Below are 19348 nucleotides of genomic sequence, written 5' to 3' on the forward strand. Positions count from 1 at the left end.
AATAACAAATTTTTATGGTTTCCTAGGTAATTTACGTGTTGTTTATTTTGCTTGTTATATAAATAAACTATGTTTAAAGTACTCTGTTATTTAATCTTAGCAGAGTTTACCAGAAATTACGTGTGGACCACAAAAGCCGCTTGTTTATGTTGTTACTGCTGAAACCGTCGATATAACATTTTTATAATGTGTTTTGTAGATAAGTGTTTTTCTAAACAGCTAACTTTACTGAAAACACTGACAAATCGCAACCAGCTAAACCACAGGTGTATGAACATTTTAGGTGAAGCAAAAATTACTAGATTAAATATTAGTATGTTTCAACATTATAAATTACTTGAGGTCATATTTATAAGTTTAAACTGTAAACATTAAAGACAGTTATATTTCACAGACTTAGTGCACAGTCTCTGAAAGGATAAAGTGATTAGCTAATAAGATTACAACTACTGACCTATATTAATGCTAAGCCATGACCAAAACCAGGTAAATCACTTACCAAACCTTCTATCTAAATAAGGCAAACAACAAAAAGCAGAAGTTATCGTGTCAAAAACAAGTTTTATTAAATTACTCCAGGTAACAGCTAAAGAAAGCGGCGGATCAGTGTTTCTTAGCGGGGTGCTTGCGGGACTTCCTTCAGTAATAACACTTATGCACACTTTATCGGGTATTCACCTGAAAAACAAAAAAAGGCAATAAATGAGAAAATTTAATTTTTTTTATCAAACACACATGCATTATTAACTTAATGGCGTCTTTATGCCAAACTGATGCACTGGACATAAATCACTCACAAGATCATCAATCTTGAGGATGCTGCGGACCGTTTCCGTGGCGAGGGTGAGGGCACTGATGGAGACCAGCAGAGGTTGAACAACAAGCTCCTCAAGGATGTTGGAGATCCCACCCTGAGCGACACACAAGTTAGATACATTCTCATTTCCTTCTTGCAATGATAGATTTGTTTCAGTAGGTGTCACTATCGAGCGATAGATTTTTTGTCTCACCTTGCGGACATTAATCCCGGCTGTCTTCTCTCCTTGTGCGTGCCTGTTACGCAGCTCTGTTACTGTTGAGATGGGATTAAGACCAGCGTTCTCTGCCAAAGTGGAGGGAATGATCTCGAGGGCATCGGCATATGCACGCACACAGTACGCCTCCATGCCACCCAGAGTACGGGAATATTCTGCCAATCTCACCGCCAGCTCGATCTCTGGTGCTCCACCGCCAGCAATCAGAGCTCTGCCGGACAACAGGAAGAGTAAATGCAAGGTCATGTCAATGAAGTAAAAACTAACTGTGATGCTGAGAGCTGTCGTCTGTGATTTAGTCACCTCTTTTTAACAAGGCAGCGGATGACGCAGAGGGCATCGTGAATGGATCGCTCTGCCTCCTCGATCACTAGCTTGTTGGATCCACGAACCACAATGCTTACAGTCTTTCCAGGATTAGTACATCCTGTGATCTGCAAACATACCAATATAAATCAGTAAATTCATGTATCATTCAGACTCCCTCTTTCTGTATGTAAACACGGTTACGAAATGTTCAAGTCGGCACACTTACCTTCACCAGTTTTCCTGAACCATCAAGACTGACCTCTTCTGCCAGCTCAGCTGTACCCAGCATCTCTGGGGTGAAATGGTCAATGTGAGCTATGGGTTTGGTGCCGATAGTCTGACAACAGAGAAAGACAAAAAAATATATTTGAGCAACATCACCCATGCATTATAAAAATGCAAAAAACATTATTTGGTGATATTATGAACTCTTTCACGTCCGAGTGCTCTCTTGCTGGTCATACCTTGCAGATAAACTCAATCTCGTCCCTCTCGATGTCTTTGATGACCATGATCTTCATTTTATTGAGGAAGTGAAGGGCCAGATCACTCACAGCATCTCTATTAAACATGCATTCATAAATATCATAAGTACATATGATACTAACACTGCTGATATAAACATCATCGGTGATAATGTACCTCAGGATTGATTTCTGGATGAGCAGCACATTGCAGCCGGCTTTCTTAATCTGTTTGATCAGGTTGAGGATGTAAGCTCTCTCCTCACGCAACACACGGTCCATCTGAGCGTAGTCCGAGACCACGATCTGGTTGTCCATCTGTCCGCAACCACAACAACAAGATAGTCACACAAATCCGTGAATAATCTCTGAGCTTAAAACACTTAAATTTTTGAAGAAAAATCATGTACAAACATACATCAGTTTTTGGAGGGGAGAGGCAGAACTGAATAAGGCCGATTTTGGCCTTCTCAACACGGGACACTCCTGTGTTCATCACCTTCTGAGTCAACACAAGACCATCTATCAGCTCACAGTCATCGATGGTCCCTCTGCAAACACACACACACGGTGACAAACGTAAGATTTTTCTCCTCTTTTCGAATAAAGTTCAAGCCTACAGGCAAGTGCATCTCACCCGAGTTTCTTCACAATGTTGATGTTGTGAAGATCGACACTGGTGGCTGTGGCAGGGTCAATGACCCTCATGACCGCGTCCACACTCATGGGAGCGAGCAGGCTGGAGTATTGCGACACCACTTTGGAGCACAGAGATGTGGTGGCGCTGTTCAGAAGAGTCTCTCTGTCACTCAGCAGCACTGGCGTACTGATGGAGGTGAGGATCTCCACACCTTTATCTACCGCCTTCTGGAACGACTCAGAGATGATGGTGGGATGGATTCCTGTCAAGAAAAACACACATCTCGATTCAACGTGACAGACTTATGTTTGCTTTTAATAATTGTTGAACATTTCTCAAACTTTGTCTGAAATTGTGCATTGAAAATCCTTTTAAACCTTTTGATGCCACAATTTAGATGATTTCCATTTGTCTTCAAAATTAGAATATACATTTTTCTTTAACGATTTAAAATTATGCATTTTCAGAAAACAGATGTTAATCATTATAGACAATTAAAGTTATTTATTAATTCACAAATTAATTATTCAAATTCTATGTCCACCAAACCAATATGTAGTGATGCACTAAAATCAAAATGGTGACCAAAACCAAATATTTTGGATGCATTTGGGTAATTGTCACAAAATTAGACTTATGAGGTGTCATAAAAGATTTTGATAAAAACAAAGTAAATGCAAAGTAAGAGTATCAAAATAAGAAGCATTCAGTTACAAACATTTCTTCATGTACTATTCTGCACATGATTTCAAATGACATCATACAAACCAATTTTTTATTTTTCCAAATTTGACGGGAAATTTTTTATTACCGCAACATGTCCATGACTGGATTTGGTTTTTTGACATGGAAATGAAGAGTTTGGTTCCAAAACGCAATAAACGCCATTTTTGAAAAAAATGAGTTACTGCCAAAATCAGTATTATATCAGGTCAGTAGTTAAAAGTAAATAATTAATTTTACGCAAAATCCAATACCCGCCGTGATATTCTGTCATCTTTTCTCCCTTTGTTCCCAAAATGCGACAAACGCCACCCCTCCTTTTTTACAGAACGCAATAAATCCATTCCTGATATTACAGCGGACCATTCACGCAATGTAAACAAACATGGCGGCGCGCTGAGTACACGGAATCCTAATTTTCCTCATCTACTTTGTACTTCGTGATCAACAAAAAAAACAAAATAATACTTTAATAGCATTGCTAAACCTGTGATGGTTTTCTGTGACGGGAAAGAAACGTAAGCCATCAACATCTAATAATTTCCGCGAGAGGCACTCGGCTGCTTGTTCTCAAGACAGCATCAAGCTTCTCATGCTAAAACATTGACCCCAGAGGATCTTATGAAAACTTTACATTATTTTACTCAAAGTCAACGAAAATCGAGCGGGACCAAAACATTTTACAGCTGATCGCTGTGAAAATGTAAAGAGACGACGTCAAATATAACCGCAGCAATGTGTTCTTAATATAACAAAGTAAGTGTTTTGGTTAATGCCATTAATGTTTATTTTTAAATCATTGTATACCACTAGTCAACTAAATCAATATAAAATGGTAAAGATGAATGCACATTTATACATTGATTTAATAGATTTATAACATTTTGAAATAAAAAACTGTCATGGATTTATTGCATTTTGTGGAAAAAATAATTAGTTTTTATAATAAATCTTTGAAAATCAAGTTATGGATTTGAATTTCTTATGTTTTTATAACCTAAAGATGCTATGTGAAAGTTTGTAACAGAAAATAGTGGTTTTCATCTTGTCACTTTCTTGGTATAGAAAACACGTTTTTACCGAAATTTGTCAAAATGGATTTATTGCGTTTTGGAACCACACTCTTCAAATATTTATCATTAAAAAAATCTAAAAAATAAAAAGCTTCAGTGCATGTTATACTATAAACATTTACAGTAAAGAAACATGTGGTGTTTGGTGATCATCGGAAAATGTAAAGACAATAATAAGGAATATAAATGTGTCCAAGACCAATTTTCTCATCCTCCGCAACAATTTTCAATCATTGTCTAAGCCCTCAAGGAACTAACATTAAAAAAATATATATATATATTTGGAAGGGACATAATTGACTGTGACACTCAAGATGGCTACCGGTAAGCAGTTCTTATTTTTTCTCTCCAGATAAAAAATTGAAATTTTGTTTGTCATAGTACCTAGACAACTTTTTAGTTCTCATTACCGAGTTTGTAAATGCATATATTTAATGTAATATGTTGCGGTAATGATAATTTTTTATAATGATAATCTAAAAAAATTTAAATAATTGTATAGGAAATATGTTTTTATCTTTTAAAAATAATGGTTATAGTAAGTTCAGACCTTAATCTAATATGTGCTAAAAAAAATGGCTTCAAGGGCCTTTTAAAATTTTTTGATGCTGGACACGGATTTCGTGAGAATCACCCACTTGCCCAAAAACTGAATGAAAAGGACTAAGTTAAGTTTTTGTATAATTGCATTAATAATAGGGGTGTAACAATACAACGATATGGATCAATTTCCAACGTTACGATGCAATGATGCCACACATACTATATCGATATGAGGTACCTTTATTTTGACACTCTGCATCCTCATTTCTTGACGTAACGTCTATCTATGCATTTCCGCCAAAGCGCACATTTTCATTTGCTAGTCTCAGCAAGTGAATGCAATGCAGCAACAAAGTGGTTGTAGCAGCGAAAACACAGTGAAAGAGGCAGATGTCGTTGTGACTGCTATCAGACGCAAATCGTGGGTTTGGAAATATTTTGTATTTCAAAACGGATTGGGCAAACAGATTGGCAGAAAACCTTTGCCCGCACCAGCTGAAACACTAAAGAGTTTGACTGTTGCCATGGTAAGCTTGATTTTTTTGTGAATTTTTTCCCCCTCATTATCTATTTTTCTGTATTTAAAAAAAGTTACTTTTTTTGTTTGTTGTTGTAAACATCCCAATTGGGACAGAGATTATGCCTTTTTTAAAGAGTTTAATTAAACGTTCATGTCATATATTTTGGTTGCATTCGTGAGTTATTAAAAATGTAACTGCTTAACTAGGCACATCGATAAATTAATCAAACTGTAATTGCATTGGCAAACATAAAATAAAAAAATAATCATAGACTGAAATCTGAATGTTAAGCATTGACGGAAAAGGCTAAGCAGCCTTTTATTAGCCTTTTCTTTAAAGGGATGCACCATTATGTTCAGCGGCCAACATTTTGGTTCATCCCATTAATTCATTTAAATAAAACATCTTGCTAATGTGATTCGGTGAGCCCATAGTCCGTATTAAAAACATGGATTACAATGTGACTTTACCTCTCTGTAGCAGTTTAGAACAGGCATCAAGAAGAGATCCAGCGATCACGGCCACCGACGTGGTGCCATCACCAGCCTCTATGTCCTGAGCTTTAGACAGCTCCACCATCTTCAACACACAAACAAATACATCATAATCATCCCAACTATCTGACCTTTGACGGTTATTAACAACATCAGCCAGAACCTTCAACCTTGACTCACCATTTTTGCCGCAGGATGCAGCACCTGCATCTGTTTGAGGATGGTGGCTCCATCATTAGTGATCGTAACATCTCCCTTTTCATCCTGAATCTGCAAAGAAAACAGACACATTCATTCAGCAAACACACAACTGAGATTCATCTGAGCGGTACATAACGGTGTGAACTTTACCATTTTATCCATGCCTCTAGGGCCCAGACTCGTTCTGATGGCATCAGCGACAGCTGTCAGTCAAAAAGACAAAGTCAATCTTTACACCAACTGCCACGCCCATAACATGACGATGTTGATTTATTCCGGTCAATAATGGACATGATTTTAAATATTTGTGCTTTATAAAATATAAAGAAAATAATAATATTCTAAACAATTCCAAAGTGATACTGTTTATGTGGCTTGTACACTTGTTGTGTATTTAATTATGTCAAACTGCGTGCTCTCAAATAAAGGACCAAATAAAAGCCATATAAGGAGATAAATTCAGGAAGTGAGCATGACATGGCTTTACATTATTAATTTATAACATACTGTCCGTTTGCTTAAATTAAAACAATTGTTATGCAGAACTGGTCACATTTGTAAACGTTTACAAATGAATATTGCATCTATATTTACACACAACGTGTGCGCGAGCACAATACATGCACATGACTGTCAGTGTCGGTACCGACTGAAGATGCCCAATACCGGGCTCATCTCTCACCTTTCCCCGCGCTGATGTTGCTGAAGCGGATCTGGGCGGGTTTGTCCCGGTCCACATACGCACCTCCTTTGTTTTTAGATCCGCTCCCAGCGACCGCCGCGTCAAACATTTTTAATAATAGTTATAATATTTTAGTATTCACAGATCGAAGGAGGGGATGGACGTTCCCCGGTGTCTCCAGGCCACGTTTAGGGCTCGGATGGGTTAAGATGAAGTTCTGCTTTGAGATCACCAACAGAACCTTCCAGATCCACCGGTCGCGACAGCAAGCAAAAAGGACCCGGCGAGATACGATTGCGCGCGAGGATGACGTCACTGGGTGGTTGAAAATATGCCTGCCTGACAGATTTGACAGAAATATATATCTAGGAGTCGGCTTGTTTTTTTGTTACGATCCTTAAATATATATTTATTGCATGCTTTAGAACAATTTATACATAAAAAATCTTATTACAAAGTGGAATTTAATTGTAAGGGCGAGTTGTGTTTATAAACACGTGCAAGTGCACGAGTCAAAGAAGCCGGTGGTCTTTGTTTTTCTGATTTAAAAGAATAAATGTCATTCAGTTAAGGTAAGATGAATCAAGGCTTTTAATGACCGTGCTGTTATTTTGATCAATATTATTTTCAAACATTAGCATGCTAACAACCAACATGAAAAAATACTGCAATGTACTTAGTATTTACTATGATACTGTAGTCAATTGTAGTATGTTATAGTAATAACGACACTTTTTAATGTATTAACTATAATGAATTGATAAACTTTATTAAATACTATAGTACACTTTAGTTCAAAAACACTACAGGCAGTGTCTAAAAAATTTAGCCACAGTTTACTATAGTAAATACTAAAGTATACTACAGTATACTTTGCTATGTGGGAATAGTATTTCTTGTTTAAGCATGATGCCATATAATTACCATGTTTTTGCACATGTACCATGGTATTCTTTGAAGTACATTGGAGAGGTATGAAAACACCATTGGCTCTTTTAACATAGACCTGTATGCAGTCACCCAGAACACCCTAATCTAGCAACCACATTGCTATCAATCCTCAATATAACAATGATTATTCTCTCTTTTTCTCTACAGTATGCTTAACCTCAAAGAGAAAGATCGGCCAATCATAAGAAAGCTATTGGCTGCCGGATGCTGCGCGAGATGCGTCTTGCGCTTCTGCTGTGTGGGAACCTGCTCTTCATATAGACAATCCCACGAGGTCACTATCCACCATGTTCAGGGCTCTTTTAAAACTACAATATTATCAATCTATACCATCAATGTCCATTTTTGTGATTTAGGACTTACACAAAGAGCTTCTCACCTTCATCCGTGAAGAAAACTGCCAGCAATCCCATGATGCCTCTGGTCAGGGTGAGACAGAAGATCCACCAAACAAACGCATGAAAATGGAGGACAATATCAGCGCAGATGATTCGATCACTTCAGGGGAACCTCAAACAGACTCGGACGTTTGTCCGATCTGTCTTGGAGTACTGCAGGAGTTTTGTGATCCCACTTTTGTCAAACAGGTATTTGTTGAATATGCATTATGTATCTTGTAGCTCAACTGGTAGTAGAGCATTGCATTAGTAAGTTATGGGTTCGAGTCCCATGGGACACACATATTAATGTATGCTTTGGATAAAAGCATCTAACGCATTAATATAAAAAAATGTCTTAAATCCACTTTTAATGCTGTTAAACATCTATGCATTAATATTTTTGTTTTCAGGTGTCGGATGCTATAAAAAAAGAGCAGTACCTGTTTGAAAGTCTCTTGCTGACCGTTTCTTTGCCTGCTCAGCTGTCTGTCAGAGAGGTGAATACAACCTAACCAAATGACCAGTTTATAATATTTATCTTATATAATATTATTAATATCTCTCTCTCTTTCTTCTTAGCATTCTTGTTGGTTGCATGTCAAGCAGGAAGTCAGGTATGCTGTGACCAGTACACATTTCCCATCATCCCTAGCGGCAACACAGACAGCAACTAGAATCATGTCAATGTGAAGTCAAACAATATTCAAAGATGTTGTTGTTGTTGTTTTTTTCAGGCAAAAGAGCATGTGTTTAGGGAAAGATGATGTCATTCAGGTAAAGGATGCATTCAAGTGGGCGATACAGGGAAAGATCTGTCAGGAACTGGGAGCTGCTGTGCTGGCCAATGTAAGTTTCTCCTCACATCAGATACTGAACATTTGTGACCCTGTCTATGAAAACCCAGCTAAAGTCATTGGGTCTCATTTACTAAGCATGCGTACTACGCACAAATTTGTGCGTGAGATGTGCGTACGGATGTTTTTACGAACAAATCGTGATTCAACAAAAACTTTCATATCAAAATGTCTTCTAAATGTACACAAAAATTCAAGAACATTTAAAACCACTTGTACGCAATAATCACGTACGCTATAATCAAATACTAGGCTATAATTATAACTTTTAGCCTAATAATGTTGATATTTAAAATTTAAATGATTATATTTAATATTATTATATTTTCTGTATTATATATTATTATACATGATCTATATTATTATTATATACATTATATTATACATTATTATAGCCTACAATTTTTTTCTACACAAATATAGAAGATGCACGTAATGACAAATCTTCACACTTTTCTTCCTCACTTTTTAAATGTCTATATAAATGCGTCTGCTTAATGCCTAATGTAAATGTAATGAGAAGTCCAAATGTCAATCACTTGATCTCCTGTCTGTTTTATTTCAAATTTTAATTAATCATATTAATTAAATGTCATATTTGTTAACGCATCTAATACTTCTTTAACGTTACTCCGGTCGGTGGACAGCACTGGCTTCCTCCAGCGACAGCAAAACCTCCCAAATAAAAAAATGCAAAGCAAAACGTAACTTTACGATAATAAATATGATTAAAAAAATACGAAAACCGAATTATTACGGAATAATAAGTAAATGAGACCCATTGTTTTGTGACTTACTTTTTTACCTAAAATCATTCTACATGATGTAAAGATCATTTTGTGAAAATACAACCATGATATCTTAACGTTGACAGAGTAAGGCCATATCAAAAATTGTAATCACACGTTGTTGCTCCTAATCTCATCATTAGATTATAAGATTATATGGATTTCACAGACAGGGTCACATTTTGTGAAGGTTAATGTATGTATTTCTCATAATAGTTGCATGACATGCAGTATAATTCTCTGATCTATAGAGTCAGTTTGAAGTGAGCGTTGGCTTTACGCACCCAGAAACTGAAGAGGATTGTCATTTCCTGTAAGTATTGTAAGAGGTTGAAGTGATAAAAACATAAACAGACTTAAATCTAAAGTGAGAATTTCGTCTGCGATGATAAACTCACACATTTGTCAGTTCTGTAATATCCTTGTGATAAAATTACAGTAATGCATGATGGCGTGTGGTTTATTGCTATAATAACAAATGCAGATTATGTTTTCTCTTCATTTTGCAGGGCAACCACTTGTCCCGACTGTTTTAAACCCACCAAAAACAAAGCGGTATGCTTGAATGCTTGTACAGTATTATTTCCTGTTAGATTTATGACCCATCTTAAATCCAGGATAAAGTCTTATCATCTAAATTATGAGATTTGTAACATCAAAGTTTGATTTTACTCAGTCAATAATATTAAAGATATCAAGGTTATCATTTCACAGAATGTTACTTATATTATGTAGGATGATTTATTTTATGACTTCATCTGGGTTTTTATAGGTATGGTATATATATATTTATAAATTTATATTTTTATTTATATATATATATATATATATATATATATATATATATATATATATAATAGGTATTTTATACACATATTGTTTTACACCAGGAAACATGTTCAAAACTTGAAGTGCATTGACAGTGTGTTTCATGTTGGCGTTTTGGAGATGTAAAGGGTCTCATTCCTCTTTCTCTTGGTTCCTCAGTCCGTCTTCACCAGGATGGCGGTGGTCAAAGCTTTGGAAAAGATCTCTGATGAGAATTTTACCAAGTAGGTTTTGAATACATGACCTCATATCTTTTTCAATTATGTGACCCTGGACCACAAAGCCTGTCATAAGGATTAATAAAAAATTGGAAAATCTGGAATCTGAGGGTGCAAAAAATCAAAATATTGAGAAAATCGCCTTTAAAGTTGCCCAAATTAAGTCCTTAGCAACTCATATTACTAATGATTCACGAGTTCGCATTAACATGTGATCGATAGGGAATGAGATAAAGCATATTTGGCGTGCTGTCCGAGGAGAGGGCTCCGAGCTCGGAATTTTAGCCCGAACCCAGAGCACTCCCCTCTCTTTAACTGTGATGAATGAATCTAGATGAGAGTGAGGTGATGGGGTGGAGGAGGGATGCTGCAAAAAATCTGTCACGGGACAGAGGTGAGGGACTGCCATTTATAGGCACCTCTTTGCACTGATTGGTTGGATCACATGACCATGCTCCTCCCGAACTTAGTTAAATAAACTTCATTAAATAAATAAATAAATATAGTGCTTGGCAAAGATTATTCGCGATTAATCGCATACAAAATAAAAGTGATTTTTGGCATAATATATGAGTATGTGCTGTGTGCAATTATTATTTATATATAAATACACACACATTCATGTATGTTTTTAAGAAACATTTACATGTGTATATATATTTATTAATATTTTTATAAATTCTAAAATTATATATAAATAAAAAAAATCAGTAATAAATATATGTATGTGCGTGTGCTTAAATATAAATAATAATTACACACAATACACACACATTTATTATACAAAAAAAATCACCTTTTTTGAATGCGATTAATCGCAAGTAATCTTTGACCTGCATATATATATATTTATTTACTTATTTTGTGGTAGGAAATTTACAAAATATCTTTATAAAACATCATCAGCCCTTAATATCCTACTTGACCCATACAATGAATTGTTGGCTATTGCTTCAAATATACCCGTGAGACTTAAAACTAAGACTTCTAGGGTCACATATGTGGTTCATCATCTGCAGGCATTACCCCTGTCCACCGAAGAAACCAAGCTCTAAATGTACAGCCCTGGACACCACATGTCTTCACACGTCTATCTTTATAGCAGGTACGTCCAATATATATATATATATATCCATACACATCTGTCTTTTTGGTAGAGAAACAAATAAAAAAAGTATTTTTTGTTGGTGTGTAGGTCGATATAATAAGTTTTCGAGAGAGCTTCCTCAGACGCCATGGGTGATCGACGGAGAAAGACGTATGGATGGATCTGTGGAGGAACTCATTGCTGCTCCTCTGCTGTCCTCATTCAGAGCTGACGGTATGATAATCTGATTCTAGTGTCTGATATTATCTAAAATCTGATCTTATTGTTTTAACCGTCTCTCTTCTGTGCAGGTTTTAACTTCTCATCATCAGGACGAGAGGACGTGGACGTGAGAACTCTGGGAACTGGTAGGATGATCTCTAGCTAATTTATTATATATTGCAGAAGTGAGATTTGTATTGATGTGGTAATATATTTGTTCCTCAGGTCGACCCTTCGCTGTGGAGCTGCTGAACCCTCATAGAGTGAAATTTAACAGAACAGAGATCAAACAAATGCAAGAGGTATAAACTTTTTACTTTTAGACTTCTTTATGGATTTCGTAATCCAACCTTTAGGATCGACTGTCAGCAGTCTCATTTTGCAAGTGACGCAGTGCTAGGCGGCCATGTTTACAACGTTATTTTATTCATGCAAGACAAGTGCTATCTGCTGGGGAAAAACATTATGTGCCAAAATCACAATTTAACAAAATATTTCTGATCAATGGACATTAAACCTGACATCAACTTTACTGTAACATTTGTTTCTAATGGGGCGTACACACAAAATGGGAATTCAACAATTTGCGCAAGTAGATTACATACAAAGTCAATGCAAAGACGCAAATTGACGTGAACTCACGCGCGGCCATGCGAATTGAATATATTTAACTCAAGCAAAAAATGTGTTAGTTAAATCCCACAAGTAATGTAGAGTAAGGAACCCCAAATGCGAATTCAACAATTTGCATGAGTAAATTACATGCAAATACTACAAATTTGTGCAGAGTGATGTGAATGCCGCAAATTGTGCATCACGATTCCTGGGAACACTCGCTATTCGTCTCAAACGCATCTTCCCCATAAGCAATAACCAATTTTTTTTTAACTCGAGCGAAAATACGTCTGACCCAACATTCAATCCAGCGAGTAATATAGAGTAATACACAATGCGAAAACATGTGTCGCGTTTGGTGTGTACGCAGCATTAAGCACAAATTACACTAAAAACATTTTTGTTCAACGTCGTTTCAGCTACTGCACATGCTCACAGTTTGGCAAGCGTTTCATGTGTCCTGCCCTGTAAATCATCAGTCTTTATTGATTGATGATTGGTTCTTTTAACTGAAAGGCGGGACTTCTGTTGCCAGAGTGGCCATATTGAGCATCATAGTAATATCTTGTTATATCTAATATCTTTGGCAATATACCTAAAATTTTATATCTCTGTTTCTTTGAGTGTAAGGAGGTTAAAATTTGAGAAAAAAAGGGCTTTTCTTTGCCTTAATAAAAAAAATGCACTTGAATAACAGCAAAACATAAAAAATGTAAGACCTAGTAACCGCTTAATACTGTTTACTGTTTACATACACTGCAAAAAATGATTTTCAAGAAAAAAATAATTCTTCGTATTTTTGTCTTGTTTTCAGTAAAAATATCTAAAGATTCTTAAATTTAAGATGCTTGTTCTTGATGAGCAAATGACCCAAGAAAATAAGTCTAGTTTTTAGACAACAAATATCAAATTTAAGTGATTTTGTGCATAAAACAAGCAAAAAAAATTGCCAATGGGGTAAGGTAATTTTTCTTGAATTTAGTGTTTAAGAAAAATGTTCAAGATTTTTTGCTTACCCTATTGATGGATTTTTTTGCTTGTTTTATGCCAAAATCACTTAAATTTTATTTATTTCTAAAAACTAGACTTATTTTCTTGGGTCGTTTTGCTCACCAAGAAAAAGCATCTTGATTTAAGAATTTTTAGATATTTTTACTGAAAACAAGACAAAAATAATAAAAAAAACTATTTTTCTTGACTTTCTTTGTATTTTTGTCTTGTTTTCAGTACAAATATCTAAAAATTCAAATATTTAGATGTATTTTCCTGATGAGCAAAATGAACGAAAATAGTTCTAATTTTTAGACAAGAAATATTTAATTTAAGTGAATTTGTGCTTAAAACAAGCAGTTAAAGATTTTTTTCTTACCAATTGATTTTTTTGCTTGTTTTAACCACAAATTCAATACATTTTTTTTTTAACTAGACTTTTTCTTATGACATTTTGCTTCTCAAGTAAATGCATCTTTATTTACATTTTTTTTAAATATTTGTACTGAAAACAAGACAAAAATACAAAAAAAAAAGTTTTCTTGACTTTCTTTGTATTTTTTTCTTGTTTTCAGTACAAATATCAAACAATTCAAATATTAAGATGTATTTTCTTGATGAGCAAAAAGAACGAAAATAGTTCTAGTTTTTAGACAAGAAATATACAATTTAAGTGAATTTGTGCTTAAAACAAGCAGTTAAAGATTTTTTTCTTACCGATTGATTTTTTTTGCTTGTTTTAAGCAAAAATTCAATTATTTTTTTAACTAGACTTTTTTCTTATGACATTTTGCTCCTCAAGTAAATGCATCTTTATTTAAATTGTTTTAAACATTTGTACTGAAAACAAGACAAAAATACTAAGAAGATATTTTTTGCAGTGAATATATTCAATTTCGCAATACTTTGTGATATCTTCAGCACGATTATCTTGATAATATCCAATATGCGATATATAGCACAGCCCTATCCGACAGTGGTCAGTGTTTGAACAAGTTTGAAACTTCGTATTCGTAAAATATTCCTACATGAAAACCATAGTAAAATTCCTTGGTACTATGGAGTTTTTGAACCGTACCATATTAAAGATAAAGTATATTTCAGTATTTCTTACAATTTGTTGACTACACTATAGTTAATATCACATAATAAAAATAGTATACATTACATTTAAAAATAATATGCGTACGTTGTAATATAACATACTACACTTTACTACAATAAATACTAAAGTACACTACATTGTTTATTTTATGTGGGTTGTGCTGAAGTCAATTAATTCTTTTGGTATGAATATTTATAGTTTTTTTTTCTAATTTTGCAGACAATCAATCAGTCGTCTGATAAAATACGAGTAAGAGACCTGCAGATCGTCACAAGGTGAGTTTATGTGTCATACACATACACATATTCGTGTTGTATGTTCAGAAATGTTTGCAACAAACTGCACGATTCTTGTGTTTAAAGGGAAGCGACAAGTCGCATGAAAGAAGGTGAGGAGGAGAAGACGAAGACCTACAGCGCCCTCATTTGGACACAGAAAACCATTTCCAACACCGACCTGGAATTTCTAGGGAACACCAAGGTCTTGCCAAGCATTTTCCACACCATTGAATGATTGACAAGCATTGAAAGATTTCAGGTTGTGATCAGGTCTATGTGTGTGTGTGTGTGTGCAGAACTTGAAGATCGCTCAGAAGACTCCACTGCGAGTTCTTCATCGCCGGCCGCTGGCGGTCCGACAGAGAGTCATACACTCAATGAGTGCAACTTACATGGACACGCACCACTTCACCTTAAAACTGTGTACACAGGCCGGGACGTATCCTTACAATACATGAATTCATCTTTTTGCCTTTTATCTTTGGACGTTTGCCTGGAGCAGTAAATTGTTATGACTATATGAAAATAGTAATAATATTTATCTATATTATATGTAACCCTAAACCACAAAACCAGTCATAAGTAGCACACATATATTTGTAGCGATAGCCAACAATACATAGTTCGGCTTAAAATTATCTGTTTCTTTTATGCAAACGAATATTGGTATATTAAGTGCAGATCATGTTTCATGAAGTCATTTAGTAAATTTACTAGAAATTGTATTTATATATCAAAAATGTATTTATCATTAGTAATGTGGGTTGCTAAGGATTTGGACAATTTTCTCAATATTAAGATTTTATTTGCACACTCAAATATTGTATCTCGGTCCTATCCTAACCAGGGTGACACATTTCGATAGACCTTTTTGCAAGATGTAAACAACACTGGTCCAGAAGCACTTCCTGTTGTTTTTAAGTTTTTTTTTTTTTTTAGGTCACATTTATTTAACATTTTGATTTAAGTCTAAATTTTCTGTTGGTTGCATTTCGTTCTAATAATTTTTTTAACACTGAACCAAATATTAATATTTGGTTAATTGTTAAAAAACCGAAACAGGAAGTGCTTCTGGACCAATGTTGTTTACATCTTGCAAAATGGTCTATATCAGGAAATTACTCTTGATGTGGGAATCACTTTTTAATGATTAAGTCCTGAACAATTATAAATGTCAAAACCTAGACAAAGAGACTTTGTTTACCTTAACAAGCACTTCTGCAGTTACATTAAGGAGTTTGTGCATGGAGATTTTGGTCGCACTAAACCCAACCTCTGCGATCTCATGAAGACCGACGCAGATATTCTGGAGCTCGATGTCGAGGTTTGTTTTTCTTAAAGGTGCCATAAAATGTAAAACGGTATTTACGTAGACATAAATAAAAAATAAGATTTCTGTACTTTTTAATAAAATATCCTTAGCCTTAAACACGATTGTTTTCATATTCTTATGTAAACCTCATGCATGCAAAAGACCGCTGGAAAACAGACCAATCTCAACACTGTGACGTAACATTCGAGATGTATGCCACCAACATTAAATTACACATTCAATTAAATACAATGTTGGTACAATTATTATTCATGACCCTTTCAAATAAGGTTATGGACCATTTTATTTTACAGACAAATCCTTGGGTTATAAATGGACATGTAAAACTGTCTCTGGATCATTTTTGCACTTAATAAAGACACAAATCTTCTATGTAGATATCAGAGAATAATTTAACAAATTATTGCAAAGCATTCTTTGGGACCTTTAAGTATTTAGACCATAAAATCACAGTGAAGTTTCATAGCACTGCATATTATTGACACTGGTATGTTTCAGATATGTGATGTAGTTTGTGAAACCCAGCTAATGTAATTTTTAGTGATGCACTGTTTTCTACATTAACTCATTCTATATAATGTAAAGAACATTCTGTAAAAATATACCCTTGATGTCTTTAATATTGAGTAAGATCATATAAATTATTGAAATAAAGTTTTGCTGCTCCGAATCTTATAATCAGATAATGAAACTTTAGTGTGGATTCACAGAAAGTGTCACAAATGTAAGATATCTTTCCTCTCTTTCTTGTTGCAGTCTGTAGATATTGACTGGCCTCCTCAGATTCCAGATTGACGTTGGAGACTTTAACCAAAGGTTATGGAAAAGTTTTGGAGTTGATCTTAAGCTTTACAGTGTTAATAAAAACCTCTATTATTGCACATCATGATTATATATATACTGTATATATGTCTGTTCTTTAATTTTAGTTTGTAATGAGTTTTGTTGCATTATCTGTTATAGATTAATCAATAGAAACCTTAATGCATCATATGCTTTACTAAACAATTTTGTTGTAGTTATTGTCATCTTTCTATTTAATATATTATTTGACAAAATGTAACAAATTAACAAAATTGTGACCAAAGAAAAAAACGATTATAAGTTCAACACTTTGGTGCAAATGCTATGGCCACATTATATATTTAATTTTTTATAAAGATTAAATGAGTGCCGCATGGAAAAAAGCCCATTCATTTTTCCTATAGGCGCTCTTTAAAGGAGACATTTCACAAGACATTTTTTTAAGATGTCAAATAAATCTGTGGTGTCCCCAGAGTACGTATGTGAAGTTTTAGCTTAAAATATCATATAATTTATTAAAATTAAAATTGTCACTTTGTAGGTGTGAGTAAAAATGTGCAGTTTATGGGTGTGTCCTTTAAAATGCAAATGAGTTGATCTCTGCACTGAATGGCAGTGTTGTGGTTGGATAGTGCAGATTAAGGGGCGGTATTATCCCCTTCTGACATCACAAGGGGAGCCAGATTTCAATGACCTATTTTTTCACATGCTTGCAGAGAATAGTTAACCAAAACTAAGTTACTGGGTTGATCTTAATCACATTTTCTAGCACTGGGGACCCAATTATAGCACTTAAACATGGAAAAAGTCAGATTGTCATGATATGTTCCCTTTAACAAAAGTTTATGACACTTACACTTTGATAATATTCACAGATCTTTAATGAAAGTCTAAATGTGTTTACTTGAAATAAAAAGCTAACTTAAGGCAACAAGTGAACTACACCAGCGGTCTCTTGAGAGCAACATCATCACTACCAAGCTTCTTTTAAACATTTTTATTAAACTTATTTAAAACTATGTTCCCTAAAAAGGAAATACTCTATGGATTAATCTTTGTTGGGTATTGTGCCTATTTTGCGTTGTATTTGAGATCTTTATGCGTGATGAAGTTAAAAGTCCCCGACAAACGTCTCACGTAGCAATCTGTTTAAAGACACTTTAAAGTTTTTTTAAAATCATGAATTGGGGTATTACTGGTGTGTCTTATCATATAAAAAAAGTTAACCCAAGATCCATTTTAGGAGATTAACCAAAACCCAATCAAAAAACTCGGGGATGGAACCGGAAGTGCTAAAAACGCTTCTGGATTTTGCCTACAAAAATACATCATCCCTGCAGCACTCACTTTAATTTTTTTTACTTTTTAGGGGCTTCTAAAAATTTATGTATATTTTTCCTTTGATTGGCTTTATATTGGACCGAGTAATTGAGAGACACCATAAAAACAACACATCTAAGAATAAAGTACACATTGAAACGTCTAGAAATTTGAACATTTTAATATAACTTAAAATAAATACTACCAAATGGCAATGCAAGTCCTCTACAGTTCACTTGCCCTAATGTTTTGGTATGAAACAAAACAGCCAACGACTAAAGGAAAGTTATAAAAAATAATAATGAGAGGGAAAGAGAGAGAGAAACACGGCCAACACCGTCCTTCATCCTATAACATACGAAAATAAATACAACTAAATTACATCTATAGTACAAAAGTACGCTGAAACGAAACAAGCAAACAAAAAACTTGTCATTCAAAAAAAAAAAAAAAACATTAAAAAACCTAATGAGGATTTGCTGTTAGCCAGACCAAATACGTCACGGCGTAAAAATAACAATTGAAACGTTGACGTACAATCACACACAGACATTTCATTCGGCAGTTCCCACAACGTTTACTGGATCAGGTACAGATGGGATGGGATCGAAACCATAGCAACTCATCTTTATGGAAACAAACATCCATATAATACATGCCCTTCAAAGATTTCGTCTTTTAAGGAAACATTTCTCGTTTTTTTTCTTCTTAAAATGTTGTCGTCCGATAATTCACATCTGCACAGTCACGCACAATAACTGTCACACGGGTCGCATAACAAACAGATGATGTTGCATATATACATCACACGGCAGGGTGGGGCGGAGTCAGGGGTCATTCACACTAATATTGCATGGCTCAGTTGCACATATAATGAGTTTGTGATTTGAC

The 19348-nt window shown here is 34.8% G+C and overlaps 2 protein-coding genes across 2 annotated transcripts; one reads left to right on the forward strand and one right to left on the reverse strand.

Moving 5' to 3' along the window:
• Positions 1-541: 541 nt before the first annotated feature.
• cct4 (chaperonin containing TCP1, subunit 4 (delta)) lies at positions 542-6944 on the reverse strand. The gene is made up of 13 exons (XM_065295224.2): positions 6685-6944; positions 6153-6205; positions 5982-6071; positions 5778-5886; positions 2445-2709; positions 2226-2358; positions 1986-2125; positions 1808-1904; positions 1570-1680; positions 1338-1468; positions 1011-1245; positions 798-911; positions 542-678 (listed from the first exon to the last, which is right to left on the reverse strand). Exons 1-13 carry the CDS (start codon positions 6791-6793, stop codon positions 664-666), a joined length of 1602 nt encoding a protein of 533 aa, XP_065151296.1. The 5' UTR covers positions 6794-6944; the 3' UTR covers positions 542-663.
• Positions 6945-7063: 119 nt separating this feature from the next.
• Positions 7064-17565, forward strand: pus10 (pseudouridine synthase 10). Its single transcript, XM_065295225.2, has 18 exons — positions 7064-7256; positions 7783-7909; positions 7992-8222; positions 8426-8512; positions 8595-8629; positions 8750-8861; positions 9909-9970; positions 10167-10212; positions 10645-10709; positions 11723-11808; positions 11899-12024; positions 12102-12158; positions 12238-12314; positions 14942-14997; positions 15085-15202; positions 15297-15439; positions 16225-16324; positions 17090-17565. Exons 2-18 carry the CDS (start codon positions 7784-7786, stop codon positions 17126-17128), a joined length of 1566 nt encoding a protein of 521 aa, XP_065151297.2. The 5' UTR covers positions 7064-7256; position 7783; the 3' UTR covers positions 17129-17565.
• Positions 17566-19348: the final 1783 nt, after the last annotated feature.

This window comes from Paramisgurnus dabryanus, chromosome 4 (assembly GCF_030506205.2).
Source record: "Paramisgurnus dabryanus chromosome 4, PD_genome_1.1, whole genome shotgun sequence".
NCBI classification, from domain to species: Eukaryota; Metazoa; Chordata; class Actinopteri; order Cypriniformes; family Cobitidae; genus Paramisgurnus; species Paramisgurnus dabryanus.

What these genes read in the sequence shown, in the direction of transcription:
- cct4 (XM_065295224.2), bottom strand. Translation starts at nt 6,793, where the DNA reads ATGTTTGACGCGGCGGTCGCTGGGAGCGGATCTAAAAACAAAGGAGGT. An exon ending in CGCTGCCTTGTTAAAAAGAG is followed by an intron (nt 1,246 to 1,337) that starts GTGACTAAATCA and finishes GTTGTCCGGCAG; the next exon opens with AGCTCTGATTGCTGGCGGTG. An exon ending in CCGGGATTAATGTCCGCAAG is followed by an intron (nt 912 to 1,010) that starts GTGAGACAAAAA and finishes TGTGTCGCTCAG; the next exon opens with GGTGGGATCTCCAACATCCT.
- pus10 (XM_065295225.2), top strand. Translation starts at nt 7,784, where the DNA reads ATGCTTAACCTCAAAGAGAAAGATCGGCCAATCATAAGAAAGCTATTG. An exon ending in AACCCACCAAAAACAAAGCG is followed by an intron (nt 10,213 to 10,644) that starts GTATGCTTGAAT and finishes TTGGTTCCTCAG; the next exon opens with TCCGTCTTCACCAGGATGGC. An exon ending in TCTGATGAGAATTTTACCAA is followed by an intron (nt 10,710 to 11,722) that starts GTAGGTTTTGAA and finishes CATCATCTGCAG; the next exon opens with GCATTACCCCTGTCCACCGA.